This window comes from Uloborus diversus, chromosome 1 (genome assembly GCF_026930045.1).
Source record: "Uloborus diversus isolate 005 chromosome 1, Udiv.v.3.1, whole genome shotgun sequence".
In the NCBI taxonomy this organism is placed as follows: domain Eukaryota; kingdom Metazoa; phylum Arthropoda; class Arachnida; order Araneae; family Uloboridae; genus Uloborus; species Uloborus diversus.
In genome coordinates, this window is record NC_072731.1 from 252,549,871 (window position 1) to 252,564,254 (window position 14,384).

Sequence of the window (14,384 nt, forward strand, 5' to 3'; positions counted from 1 at the left end):
CAGAAAAATAGATGAACGGATTAGTTTCAATTTTCCTGCCTTAAAAAGATGCACCAAGTTCATGACACGGAGACACACTAACACACGTGCAAAGGATAACTAACGTTCGTAGGACAATAACAAGACACGTTCGTAATAAGGAATATCTATAAAATCTTTATGTGCTCATGATTTTAACAATGAATCAAGTTTCGGTCCTTCTGAAATGCTCCAAGCTTTTGACCTTTTCCTGTTAAACCATCAAAGCTATTTGAAAGGAAAAAAAAAGTTTTTCGTTTCGTCTTTCCTAAATTTAATGATCCCAAAAAGGAAACTGCGGTTGTCTAAAGCGTTGTCCAAGCCAACACAGTTGCAGTTTGGTTTGCAGAACTAAAAGAGCATAAATCGTTCAAAGTTATGGCAAACGTAAAACATTGCAAATTTAAAATTTGTTGTCTAATTTTAATTTTTCTACCATTTTCATCATCAGCAGCGAATGATAGGAATGGAAATAGTTCAATTTCGCATGAAGACACTTTGAAAAGATGGACTGAATTCGAAAGCGCTGCAAAAACTGGAATCAGGTATGCAGTGAAAAGTGTTTTGCCTTCTTTGATGGAGGCAGCAACAAAATTGGAACTTTCTGCACAATGCATGAACAATGGAATGCTGCTGCTGAATAACATGATGAAATTGAAACCATGGGCAATTCGATGTAAGCATGTTTTACTTATTTCATTTTTCAGCTAAATATTTAGAAGCTACTGTGAATGTTACGACGGTTAGCATTACATAATTAGGTGCAGGACTATTTTAAGTATTTTCTTTATCAACGAAATGTTTTTTAAGCAATTATTATGAATGTTTTTAATATATCGCTCATTTGGTAGAAGAGTGCCACAATACGAAGAAATGAAATTTTACAGGAGAAGCAATTTTACAGGAGAAGCGTTTGAAGTTGAACTTTCAGGCAATAGGGAAGTTTTCTGTTTTTCAATTTTATTTTTTTATGATAGAGTAACATGTATGAACATCATAGGTGAAAAAATTTTTGCGATACGATAAGTAGTTTTTTAAAATTAATTTTTAAAGTTCAAGCGTTTGTGACGTCAAATGGCGCAGGAAGTGACGTCATGCGCTCTTCCGCCGTGGGAGAAACCGAAGGACGTGAGAAGACAAAACATAAGGCTTACCTCCTCGCATTTAACTCCTCGCGTTTCTGGAACATTAAACCTCTCATCCTCTCGAAAATATTCGAATATCATCATAGATGTTACTTCAGAAAGATTATTAGATTGTGCTTTAACGAATCTGGCCCCCATAGTGTGTTCAAAAGGATTATTGAATTTCTAAAAAATAAAAATATCAGCGAGCTCAAAATGTGCGTAACGAAAACAAGGGATCTTCGGCGGAAGGCTGCCTATTAGTGCCCTGTGACGTAAGATCGTGACGTTTCAGAAAAGCGCCCTTTTGCGCGTGGATTTTAAAAAAATCATTAAAAATCAATCACGGTGTTTTAAAATTCGGCGATGGTGAATTTTTTAGTTTTGAAGACCAATTAACAATATCCAATAGTAAAAATATGAACATTTAATAGGTTGCAACTTCCCTATTTGTAATAAGAAAAGTAAGTTTGCTGCGTTCTCCAGCGGTTAATATTTGAACAAAAAACCTGTCATTATTTCCCAAAGAAGATAACGCCCTTTGAAGACCTTTAAGCCAAAAAAAAAAAAGAAAAGAAAATTAAAACTTTTGTATTGTGGCACTCATCTTTCAAACGAGCGATATATGTTAATATCTAGTGGCTTAGTGCACACCAAGTGCAAGCCCCATATTCAAGCAATCACGTTTTACCCGATTGCACGTTCGCGACGCAAAGGAGGGTAAGATGTTTATGAGTCTATGTACAGTGGCTCCCAAAAGTCTTCGTACACCTACGACTTTCAACGAAATAGGCCCCAACCCATTGGTTAGAATTAATATTTCGGAATAGGTATTTAATTATAAGATCTATGATCAATTTTAAACAAAACTACATGAAAAGTTTTTAAAAAGTATTAAAACTTAATTTTTAAAAAATCAAAAACCAAAAAGTGCCGGAAATTCTATGTCACAAAAGTCTTCGTACACTTTATAAATTGTCTATATATTGTTGAATAATCTAACTTTTTATTAAGTTATTAATTAGTAGAATATCATACAGTATTCATAACACCTTTTAAACGTTTGGGAATAAATTTCATTCTTTTTCTTTCTTTCTTTTTTTTTTTTTGCGTAATTTCTGAGTAAGTGTTCAACCACACTTCGAGTCTTGCCGTTTCTAGCTCTATTTTCGTTTTAAAGCCGTATTTTCGTTATCTAAGCTATAGATATCTCTAAATACGTTACATTAAGTTCAAATCTGGAGATTGAGGGGGTATTTTCTAAATTTTAGGACGATTTTTGAGGCACTAGACGCAAACGTTGAAAACCGTGTGCTTCATATCGTTATCTTGATTAAAAACAAAGTTGTTTCCAATAACCAAATTTTTGGCTAAGAGTTCAAAATTGTTTTTTTAAATATTTAAAGGAACAGCATGATTCATTATTTCATCAAAAAATTGTAAACTACCAAGTCCTGATGCTGATATGCACCCTCACGCTAGAACACCTCCACCGTCGTGATTAACTGATCCAACTAAGTTCTTAAGATTAAGTTCCTAATTTTTTCTTCTACTTATAGTTATGCAACAATTTAACCAAAAATGTTGAATTCATTTTTATCTGTAAGTAAGACGTAATTCTAAAACGTTTTGAGCTTATTTATCCTTGATTTTGCGACGAAAAGCGTAAGCTTTGTGTTTTTCGCGCGACCAAGAAAATTTCTGCGGGAAGAGGCCCCATTTAATCCAGCTAGTCAGAGAACTTGGCGAAAAATTTTAGGTGAAAATTAAACTTAAGGTTTTTCTTTTAACTCTGTAGAAACTTTTACAGCACTCAAATGTGTATTTTTTATAATTTTTTCAACTTTAAATCTCCGATCACGTTTTGTCAACTTTGCCGGTTGACCTTTTCTTACCTTGTTTTCGGTCCGATTCCTTTGTTTAAAGCATTTTATCAAGCACTCTACTATACAAATAAACAAATTAACTAATTTAGAGTCATTTCAAACCAATTTACCGCTACTGTGAGAAACAAATTCGAATTTTGAATTGTGTTTGCGGTTTTTTACGAATAACAGCGATTTTATAGCAATAAGCACAATATTAAGGAATAAATAAACAAAAAATTAAAGCCAAATGACTTATAAGGGTCAACACAATGCAAAAATATTAATAAAACGGCATATGATACTTTTAATGATGAATTTATTCGAAAATATTTGAGTGTACGATGACTTTTGTGGCGTGTTATTTCTCTGTCTCTTCTTTTTCTGACCCATTTCAAAAAGAAAATCCGTCAATATTTTAAAACCACCAATGGGTTGTATTAAGAATGACATAGGAATGATGTGAAAAAATATTGGACTCCATATTCGAATTCAGTTTCGAGTTATTTTGGTTTTACTAAAAAATTTCAAAGTGTACGAACACTTTTGGGAGCCACTGTATGTATGTTTGTTTCTATGTGGCGTTTCAGAGGCTAAACGCTTTGGCCAATTTCGATAATTCTTACGTCAATCGATTTGTCTTAACCTCGGGAGTGTGGTCTAGATGGAGAAACCTGCGCTCTCACGATGAGGAGCTGCACTAGAAATTTAGTTTCGTCGAGAATGCCAGGACCAAGTAAACTCAATGAATATTTACATGCCACGGGATCATGCGACATGGACGCGAACGATTTTGCATGTTTTTTTTTTATTAGTCTTGAATTAAGAAGTGTTTTCATTGTGACTGCTGCTCTAGAGATTTTTGCATTGTACTCTGTAAAAAATTTTAGTGTATGTCAACACCAAAAATGGTGGCAACTACTTTACACCAAGCGTCGTGTAGTGAAACACCACAGATTATTCTTAGTGTGTTATACACCAAATTTTTTTTACAGTGAACATATTATACAAATTTTAATTTCCCAATTGATTATTAACAACACAAATACATATAACTATTTTGTATATGAAGATTCTCAACTTTTTATTTTTAATACGAGGAATGGACATTTATGCCTATAAGTTGTTCAAAAAAGTAACTTTCAAAAACACTTAAGGAAACTAAAATTATGTGTATATTAGAACAATAAAATTAACACTTTTCAAAAAACAACTTAAAAATGGTACAGTTTAAGATTTCAATCAAATTTATTCAAGAAGATTTCTTAATCAGTCTTAAAAGTCTGGTATACTTAAAAACGAATAACAAAAACCAGCAGAATACGAGTATAAAAATTTCAAAAATCACGATACAATAACGATAAAGTTTCTCGCTCCTCAAAAAAAGTTACATTACAAAAAAAAAAAAAAAGTTTACTAGGCCTTACCGTTTTCCCGGAAAGCGCGCCACACACATACACACACAAACATGTTATTTTATTATGAATTGATATACCGTTAGCCCAGCCGTAAAGCAGCCATGTTGAAAATGGCTGCTAAAGTTATAACGATCATTCATAAAGGAATATATTCGTTAGTTTATCTTTCGGATCAACTGAAGACTTTTCTAACAATGGTGCAAAGTAGCTTTGGTTTACTGTAATTGACATTTCAATACAAATAAAATGTAACATACCTTTTGAAAACTTCAATCTTGTGTAGACGACGATTGTGTGTTGACGACGTTGCAATGTGCTTGAGACTGATTAATGTTTGGTTGCCACCGGTTGTTTTCCAATTTTTCACCAAAGTTGGTGTCAACAGATCCTCAAATGGTGTTTGCGCATGTGACGTAAGTGTAAGAATTCACCAATATCGGTGTTTGGTTTCAGTTACACCACTTTTGGTGAATGGGAAAGCTAGATATGGTGTTGACTTGAAATAAAGTATAGATTTGCACAATTTTTAGAGTTGCTTACCACCAAACTCGGAGTATTATTACACCTCAGTTTTTACAGTGTAAAAGAGGTTCCTCGTAAAGTAAAAACACTTGTATAAGTGCACCAATTTTGAAATTTCGGGATTACAACATTGCTCTCTCTCGCAATTAGCCTCAGCATAGAAAGCTAAATATTTTTACCCATGGCTCTTAGGGATAATATTTGAGCATGGGCTTGGGGCCAAAAAGTTACGGGTTTAAGACCTGTCAGTCACCGCCAACTACTGATCGAGTGCCAAATACCCTTTCGTTAAACCCTTGGACCCCAAAAATCCTGTTGTAGTCAATATGGTTACTTTCACAATGGTTTCATTGGCAAATCTTTCCCTTCAGATTTACGCAAAACTGTAGAAGGGGTTACAGGTGTTGCTGCGATTTATCAGTCAGGGTCTAATTTAGGAGTCCTGCTCATATAACGGCCACGCTTTCACAACCGTCGGTTCTTTTGCCTACTTTACTCATTGTGTGAAAGGTACTCCTAAAGCTCGTTACAGCAACAACATAGTTGAAATTTTAAGCATTATTTGAACACTTTTATGAAATGTTTGCTAGTGAATACTTTGCCGTGAAACTATCATTTCGAAAAGTTAATAATTTGTCTTTTAAGGCGTAATAGAAGGTATTTGTTAGCAATATTCATTGCGAGGTAAATAGCTTTAGAAACATATCATTTCCTTGCAAGGCAGCGTGTAAAAAGACGCAATTGAATCCCGAAACATGGAAAATTTTGTCTAAAAATCATTTATATTGTTTATTTATTTCCCATTTTTGAAAGATTATATGAGAGAATTAAGTACAAAAACTAGAAAATTATAAGCAACATAACTAAGTTCTTGTAAATGAATCATGTAATGTGAAAACGAAACGTTGATTCACTTCTTAATTAAATCTCAAAACCTTTAGCGGCTAATTCAAAAACGCCACTTCGTATTTGCAAAATGTTCTATACATTTCTGAAAACTGGGCATAAATATTTCTTGAGCTCATCAAGATCAAGACTTATTATTTTTTTGAGCGGGGGAAGGGTGCGGGAATTCAAAAGCGCGTAAGTTTTTGAATATTCAGTATGAACTCAGTCACCTAATGTCAAGACACTAAGAGATACCCCACGTTGATATTTGGCAACTTGTTAGAACCTTGCCGAAAACAGAAATATAGTGTATACTTTGCTGCTACGTTTGCTCCTAATTTTACGTTTTAAATGGATGCTTTTAATGTTTTTAACTTAATTGACAGATGTAGGATTTTTTTTATATTTTAACGGACCTTTTAATCCTGTTTAAAGATTTGCTTCATTTACAAGTAAAGATATAAAATAATGTGTACTATTTTTAAAAAAAAAATAGATTCTATATTGGTTTGACAAACATAGTGGTATATTACAACTGTATGGCTGAATAGAATGCCGCTCAATAAAAATTCGTAAGTTTTTAACAGCAATAAACCGATTATACCAACAATGTAAACCGACTCGACACTTTCGCCAACTATTCCATTTGAATTGACTTTGAGTGGATTTTGGTAAAGCATTTGGTAACGTACTTCCTTGAGTACTGCATTTTAAACTTCTCCTCAATATTAAAGTTTGCAATGGAAAATATATCCCTTTGAAGTCAAAAAAAATTTATTGTTCACATGTCTACTATGATTCCAGGCTTAGAAGGCTAAAAATGTAGTCTTGAGCAAAGAAGATACCGAGGGGACATGTTTCAGTTGTTTAAATTTATTAAAATGAAAGATGTTACTGGGCTGAAGTTTAGCATTGAAAACAGGACAAGGGGTCATTGTTTTAAGCTATTTAAATCTCAATATATCTTAGGAAAAATTATTATTTTAGCAGAGTAGTGGAACCTTGGAACAGCTTACCGGAAGAGGTGGTAATGAGCAAGGAAGTAGATAGTTTTAAGAGGGCCATTGATCTTCACTGGGGATTGTAAATTGACTAGGACCAGTCTAACTGGGCCCAGAGCCTGTTGCTGGTCGTCACTTTTGCATTTGTATTTGTATTTGTCTTTGAATTGCAGTCATTGACTCCAGTGCTAAAAGCATCGACGGACTGATGGGTGGTACTTTAAGTTCACTTGGCTCTTTTGACGAGTGTTTGGAAACAGAAGCCATATCCGACAGAAGAAAGGATAAAATACTTTTCCGTGGGCAATATTGCACAATAAATATGAAGCCGCCGCTGCCCCCTCTAGACAGATTCTACAAGTTGGGGGAGTCTATGGACGAGCTTAAGAATTTTACCAAAGGAGAAAACGTGAGTATTTTAATTGGGGTTACTTATTTACTTATTCAGAGTCACAACTGACTACAACTGTATTTATGTCGAGGACTGCATACTAAGTGCCTTGCCTCCATTATTTTATATACCGACAGATGGCAGCACCATCACCGGATCGAACAGTTAATGAGAATTTAGAACTAGTCCAAGAGCTAATAGCTACCTGGTGCTAGCATCCCCAGAGGTATCGTTTCACTTGGAGGACATTGAGACCACGAGCATATTTAACGTCGCCCAGTCCCCTTTAATGACGACGGTGGGTCTTCGACCAGCGTTAATTGGGGTTAAACTGTCTTTTAAGATCGAATAGAATTTTGGAAGTTGGTACTGTCCGTTTTCCACGAGAAGGCACTTGACTCCTCCTTCGTCACGTGGTATTCGATGATTCTACAGGTAGTTATCAAAATAATGGAAACACCTGTGAATACTAGTGGAATTTGAATGCGCTTCGTAAGTAATAAAGAATAAAGATAGATATCTGCTTTTTTTTATAAATAGCAATATACATGTTCTGGTAGTATATGGTGACTTAATTGAAGCACTGGAAGTCTTAGGTTTTTTTCAAGCGCGTGAAATGTCGGACTTCTATAATTTTAAAAGAGGTCAAATTGTTAGAGCGCTTCTAGCTGAATCAAGTGTAGCCGAAACATCTCAATTTTTTGCATTTCTAGAGGTACGGTATGTAAAGTCATGACAGCATACACACAGCGCTATAAGTCAAGCTCGGCAAAGCAAAATAGTGGACGGAAAGAGAAACTCAGTGAAAGAAACCTACGGGTATTGAAGAGGATTGTAATGTCTAAAAAGCGAACACATCAGCAAAAGTGACCACAGAGCTCAATCACCATCTGGATTCACCAGTGTGAGTGATTACAGTCAGAAGGCACCTTTATTAACAAAATATTTACGGCAGAGTAGCGATTCCCAACACACTCGTCACAGAGTATTTCCATTATTTTGATAACTACCTGTATCTCGCTGTTTTCGGCAGATGGTATATTCGGATTGTAGCATTTTGCCGAAAAAGCAGCAGTTTTTAAAATGTAAGAATAACTAAAATGACAACACACAATTGAAGTAAGTGATGTAAAGCGCACTAAGACTTTTTTTTCACATTAAAATCCACGCTCAAGCTACGGCTGTCTGGCTGTCTGATTTAGAAAAGCGTGGATTGCTTACCGATCACCCCGCATAAAATGAAACTCTGCGTTCGAGGAGGCTTCCCGAAGTGCCTTCTCTTGAAAAACGGACAATATTTTTTTTTTCTTAATAATGATGGTCATGAAAGCGCTTTTCATATTTCCTGTTAAAATAGTCGGAGGCTAAGGCTTGTGGAATCTCGAGGTCTAATGGCACAGATATTTTGTTACTGTGTGCGTGTGGAAAACTCTTCCAATTGTCTTGGAAACATTGCAGGAGTTGTATTATCTACTAGTGATCCCCGTTCGGCTTTGCCCGTAGTAGAAAATTAAACGGTCAATTGGTTCGCCTTTATATTTACAAATAATGGATGATGAATTTCTTGCCAATTGGCTATGTTTATTTGCTCGACAATGTTACAGTTCCACGTTATGATATAATTTCGTAATTTAACTCTTCCACGTTGTGATAATTTGCTCGGTAAAGTTTTCTTAAAATTGGAATAGAAAAAGCACAAAATCGAATTTTCAAACAATCGCTTCGAGGTGCACACCCCCATGCTACAAACTAATTTTGTGCAGAATTTCAGGAAAACCGGCCGTACGGTCTAGACGCTATGCGCATCACAGAGATACAGACATCCAGACAGACAGAACCAGACATTCAGCTTTTTTTTTAGTAACTAGTGGTACCCGTACGGCTTTGATCGTATTAGAAAATTGAAAGGTCTTTTGGTTCGCTTGTGTATTTACAAATAATGTATGGTGAATTTCTCGCCAATTGGCTTGCCCATGTTACTGTTCTACGTTATGATAACTTGGTAATTTACTCGTCCATTTTATGATAATTTTGCTCAGGAAAATGTTCTTAAAATTGGAATAGAAAAAGAACAAAATCGAATTTTCGAAAAATCGCTTCGAAGTGCACACCCCCATTCTACAAACTAACTTTGTGCCAAATTTCATGAAAATCGGCCGAACGGTCTAGACACTATGCGCGTCACAGACATCCAGACATCCTCCAGACATCCAGAGAGATTTTTAGCTTTATTATTTGTAAAGAAGATAACACAGTTTCTATAATGTTTTTAACGCAATTGGGGGACCCTAAGCTAGATAGAGAATTATTGACAGATAGGTAGGAAAGTAGATTGATGGATACCATCTTTTTATCAGTCTATCTAAAAATAAACGATTATTTTATTTCGCGCGATTGAATTCAATTTTTCCTCGTCACTAAACCAAAGCATGCAACTTTTAGTACTACTCAACCGCTTCGCATTCGCCTAAGATGTAATTCCAGGAACAACGTACTGAGGACTCTACAAGTAGGCTAATCAGTAAGCAATCTTTGTCTTTCATGCAGTGCGCAATATACGAAACGAAAAAGTATTGCGCATTGATTTATCTACTGGTAGAGATATATATATATATTTCCACACAATCCCTTTTCTACAATTCTAATTTTACTTTTTCTGCCTTCTTCAAGGGATCACAGTACCTTTCAAGCAATTTCTTTTACTTTATATAAATTTTATATTTCTTTGAAACCATAACATGCATACTTATTTCGTAATCAATAATTTATTTTCAAAATTTAAAAATATTGACTACTTTTTTTAAAAACTCAAAAAAAAATGAGGAAAATTTCAACTTTTTAAAATCCCTAAGGCTTTTTTTATTTTTGCACTAATTAAAAAAAAGTTTTTTGCAAAACGATCACTATAATCGTCTTTAAAAATCTGTGCATTCATTTGCTTATGAGTTTATTAGAAAAGTTTCTGTGATTAATTATGTAAAAAATCAAAGTTTTGTTTTTAAAAAAATTGGTTTTTAAAGGTTTAACATGCTCTAAACATTTGAGTAAGTTATAAAATGCCTATCTAGTGCACAGTTTTGTCAAATATGTTATCCCAATTGCAAAAAGTGCTACTTTAAAGCTGTATTTGTAATAGAAAAAAATCCTTAGGGATTCTAATGACATGAAAACACAAAAAAGCCATCATCGAGAAAAAGGAATTTAAAGTTTTTTCTTTTGCATAAGAACACATAGCGAGCATGGCCTAAAACCACTCATAACTTTTTAAATATTTCAAGTAAAGCATTGAAACTTTTCCCCTGTGTTCAGAATAGTTTTTTGTTTTGAAATAAGCAATTAAAATTTTTTTTGATCGTTTCATCATTTTTGAGGTACTGTAAGCCCTTAAATTTTTCTGGATGAAGATCGCATTCCACTCTGGATGGTGCAACGATCTCCCCTTGTTTAAAAAAAAGACATTCCCTATTTATGTGTATAATTATTTTCCGAATTCTTTCAGATAATAAGTGATCTGTCGAAGATTGCTCACACGTTCTACTTTTTATCTATAAGACTGGGAATCTGTGTTCCATCAGGATGTTCGACAGAAGACATTGACAAAGTTTCTAAAGCAGGTAATTAACTTCTGTGTATTTAATATAACCATTTGAAACATATTTTTATCTTCAGTTTTGATTAGGTTTCATTCTTGTTACGAAGGTAGGCTAAATAAAAGCAACTTGTGAGAATATTATTTTTAGTTCTTTTTCAAATTTCAGACTTTATTCACACAGAATTCAAGACTTTATCTTCAGCATATATAGTGTAAGTTATTAGAAGATATTGTTAGGTAAATAAAAATATACAGGTGGTTATCAAAATAATGGAAACACTTGTGAATAAAAGTGAAAGTTTTGAATGTGCTTCGTACGTAATAAAGAATAAAACGAAATACCTGTTTTTTTTTTTTTTTTTTTGAGCATTCACGCTTCATTTGCTTATTGCTTTTATTTGACTGTTTTGATGTGCTATCATTTTATTTTCCCGCCAGCACCCTCTGCAGCATCGCCGTCGACCGGCTCATCACGATGCTGCTCCTATAGCGAAAACCGTCTCCAGGTTGCATCCATATCCTACACACACGTGCATACATACACAACTACACATACATACGCACGCACACACAACTACACACACACACACGCACGCACACACAACTACACACACGTGCATACATACACAACTACACACACGCACACAAACACATATACACACATACACCTACACACATACACAAACACATACACACAAACACATACACACAACTACCCACACATTCAGGCCTGCACAGACACAAACACATATGCCTACACACACATACACATACCCCGCCCCCACGCACAAAAACACTCATACACAGAACTACCAACACTCATGCCTGCACACAAACACAAATACACACACCTACATACACACACACACTCGTGATTGCGAAAAACATAATTTGAATTCAAGATGACAAAATTCAAATTAATTTTTTTTTATAAATAGCATTGTATATATTCTGGAAATATATGGTCGCTTAATTGAACTTCTGGAAGTCTTGGATTTTTTTCAAGCGCGTGAAATATCTGACCTCTCAAATTTTAAAAGAGGACTAATTGTTGGAGTGCGTCTAGCTGAAGCAAGTGTAACTGAAACATCTCAACTTTTTGGTGTTTCTAGAGGTGCAGTGTCTAAAGTCATGACAGCATACACACAGCGCTATAAGTCAAGCTCGGAAAAGCAAAATAGTGGACTGAAAGAGAAACGCAGTGAAAGAAACCGACGGGTATTGAAGAGGATTGTAATGTCTAAAAAGCGAACAAAATCAGCAAAAGTGACCACAGAACTCAATCACCATCTGAATTCACCAGTGTGAGTGATTAGAATCGGAAGGAGCCGTGGTAGCCCGATCGGTAGAGTGTCGGATTCGGGGCCGGAGGGTCCTGAGTTCGAACTTCGATGGTCGAAGACCCACCGTCGTCATTAAAGGGGACTGGGTGACGTTAAATATGCTCGTGGTCTCAATGTCCTCCAAGTGAAACGATACCTCTGGGGGTGCTAGTACTAGATAGCTATTAGCTCTTGGACTAGTTCTAAATTCTCATTAACTGTTCGATCCGGTGATGGTGCTGCCATCTATCGGTATATAAAATAATGGAGGCAAGGCACTTAGTATGCAGTCCTCGACATAAAATACAGTTGTAGTCAGTTGTGACTCTGAATAGGAATAGGAATTAGAATCGGAAGGCACCTTTATCAACAGAACATTTATGGAAGAGTAGCGACTCCCAACACACTCGTCACAAAGTGTTTCCATTATTTTGATGTACCTGTATGCTTGGTACATCATGACCGTATGTCTACCTGTACGTGCATAATAGCTCCGCAGAAAATTGAGATTAGATGTTACACGATGATAAACAATTCAGAGAAAGTTAAAATAAATAGACCATGTTTGAGGAATATTCATTAAACTGTTGAAGAATTGATTATTGGTCAGTTTCAATATCTCACATGGTGTTCGTTTTCTCTCAATTAGTTGGAAGTTTCTTCAAGATTGATGCAAGTGCTGCTCGATGTGAGGTTAAAGAAGCAAAAAAGTTCACTACTTCTGCTATTCTTTCAATGCAAGTATTAAAAACCAATTCTTGTAAAATTTGAATAGTTTAAATATTTTCACTGTGATGAGTATGAGTTATTCCACCAACATTTAACCCTTCTAACGCTGATAGACTGGGCTTAATTTATAACGAAAGAAGTACAAGGGCATATAATTCCTAGAGCTTAAATGAACGCACTGTTAACACTCCGTCGGGCGCATCTGATCTATTAGGCACACCTCGAATTCTTTAGTTAGACACGCCCCCTCAATAGCTTCAATCAATGTATATTCATTTTCTCAAATAAACTTATGTTACATTCGAAAATCATGGAAAACTTTTATTTCTGTTCTTTGGTGTTTGTAGTTGACAATTTTTTCGTAAGAAAATGTGAATATGCGTAGAAAAGATCAGTAGATCAAAGTGTGCTTCCCAGGTTCAATGCGCCCGATCATGTTCTACAACATATTGCGCCCGACGGAGTGTTAAAAATTCAGGAAGATTTTCTGGTAATTGTTACTGTGAAATGGCGGACTTACAGCATCGCTGATTTTTACGGTAATTTATACCGGAGAAATAAGCAATCCCACCGCCAATTGGTTGCTGTGGCCTACCGAGGAAACCGTAAAGTTTTACAGTAACATTTGATTTTTACTGTAATAGTTACTGGCAACATGGATGCCAGTAACAATTACCGTAAATTTTTCAGAAAATTTTTAACAGTGTGAGTAAAGTATTGTTATAAGAGTTCGTAATACAACTTCAAACTTTCTTTAAATGACGACACAGTTCTTGAGAAAAGCACAGGAGATTTACTTACAGCTATGTACAGGAAATGTAGTTGCAACTGCTAAACCAACCATAGCAATTAGGCAAATATCAATTAACACCGTAAACTCAACGGTTACACTCGTATTTACATCCAAATACACGAAAAACACAGTGCGAAGGCACAATAACAAAGCTAACGGCTCAGACAGTTAAAAAAAGCAAAACTAAACTTTATCACGCGCGGAGGCTATTTATAAATCCTAGAGAAGTTTCGAAAAAATTCGAAATGCTTCTCGTATTTTCTTTTTATTCCACTAACAAATGCTATCCGGGGACCTTATACTTCAGTCGAATGTTAGGAGGTTGTATGTACATTACAAGAAACTATTTACAGATTACGTTACTAAGATAATTTTAGATACAAAATAATGGAATAAACGCCAAATTTAACTTGATTACAACAAATTAATCATAAGAATAATTACTATTTACAGAATTTGTAACAGTATTTAGTCCAGACTCGGGTTCTATCCCGTGTTGAGCATGGTGGATTCAAGCCTTTCATTCCTTCAGTGGGTTGATAAAATGAGTACCAAGCGTTTCTTTGCATCTTTCTTTAGTGAAACAATGAAGCTATATAAGAATTAAAAAATAAATAAGTAAATAAATAAACGTACCATGCATCAAAGCAGCGGCCTGCAATTTTTTTCTTTTAATTCAAGGGCAACATTGACAATTTTTGGAAGCCAGACGGTCAACGAT

At 35.1% G+C, this 14,384-nt stretch overlaps 1 protein-coding gene across 1 annotated transcript in view; it reads left to right on the top strand.

Moving 5' to 3' along the window:
• The first annotated feature begins 384 nt into the window (after window positions 1-384).
• Window positions 385-14,384, top strand: part of LOC129226817 (nose resistant to fluoxetine protein 6-like) — a 58,860-nt gene continuing 44,860 nt past the window's right edge. Inside the window, exons 1-4 of the mRNA XM_054861447.1 lie at window positions 385-694; window positions 7,010-7,245; window positions 10,727-10,841; window positions 12,791-12,878. Coding sequence (XP_054717422.1) covers window positions 397-694; window positions 7,010-7,245; window positions 10,727-10,841; window positions 12,791-12,878 — 737 coding nt within the window. The 5' untranslated portion in view covers window positions 385-396. The remainder of the gene's footprint in view (window positions 695-7,009; window positions 7,246-10,726; window positions 10,842-12,790; window positions 12,879-14,384) is intronic.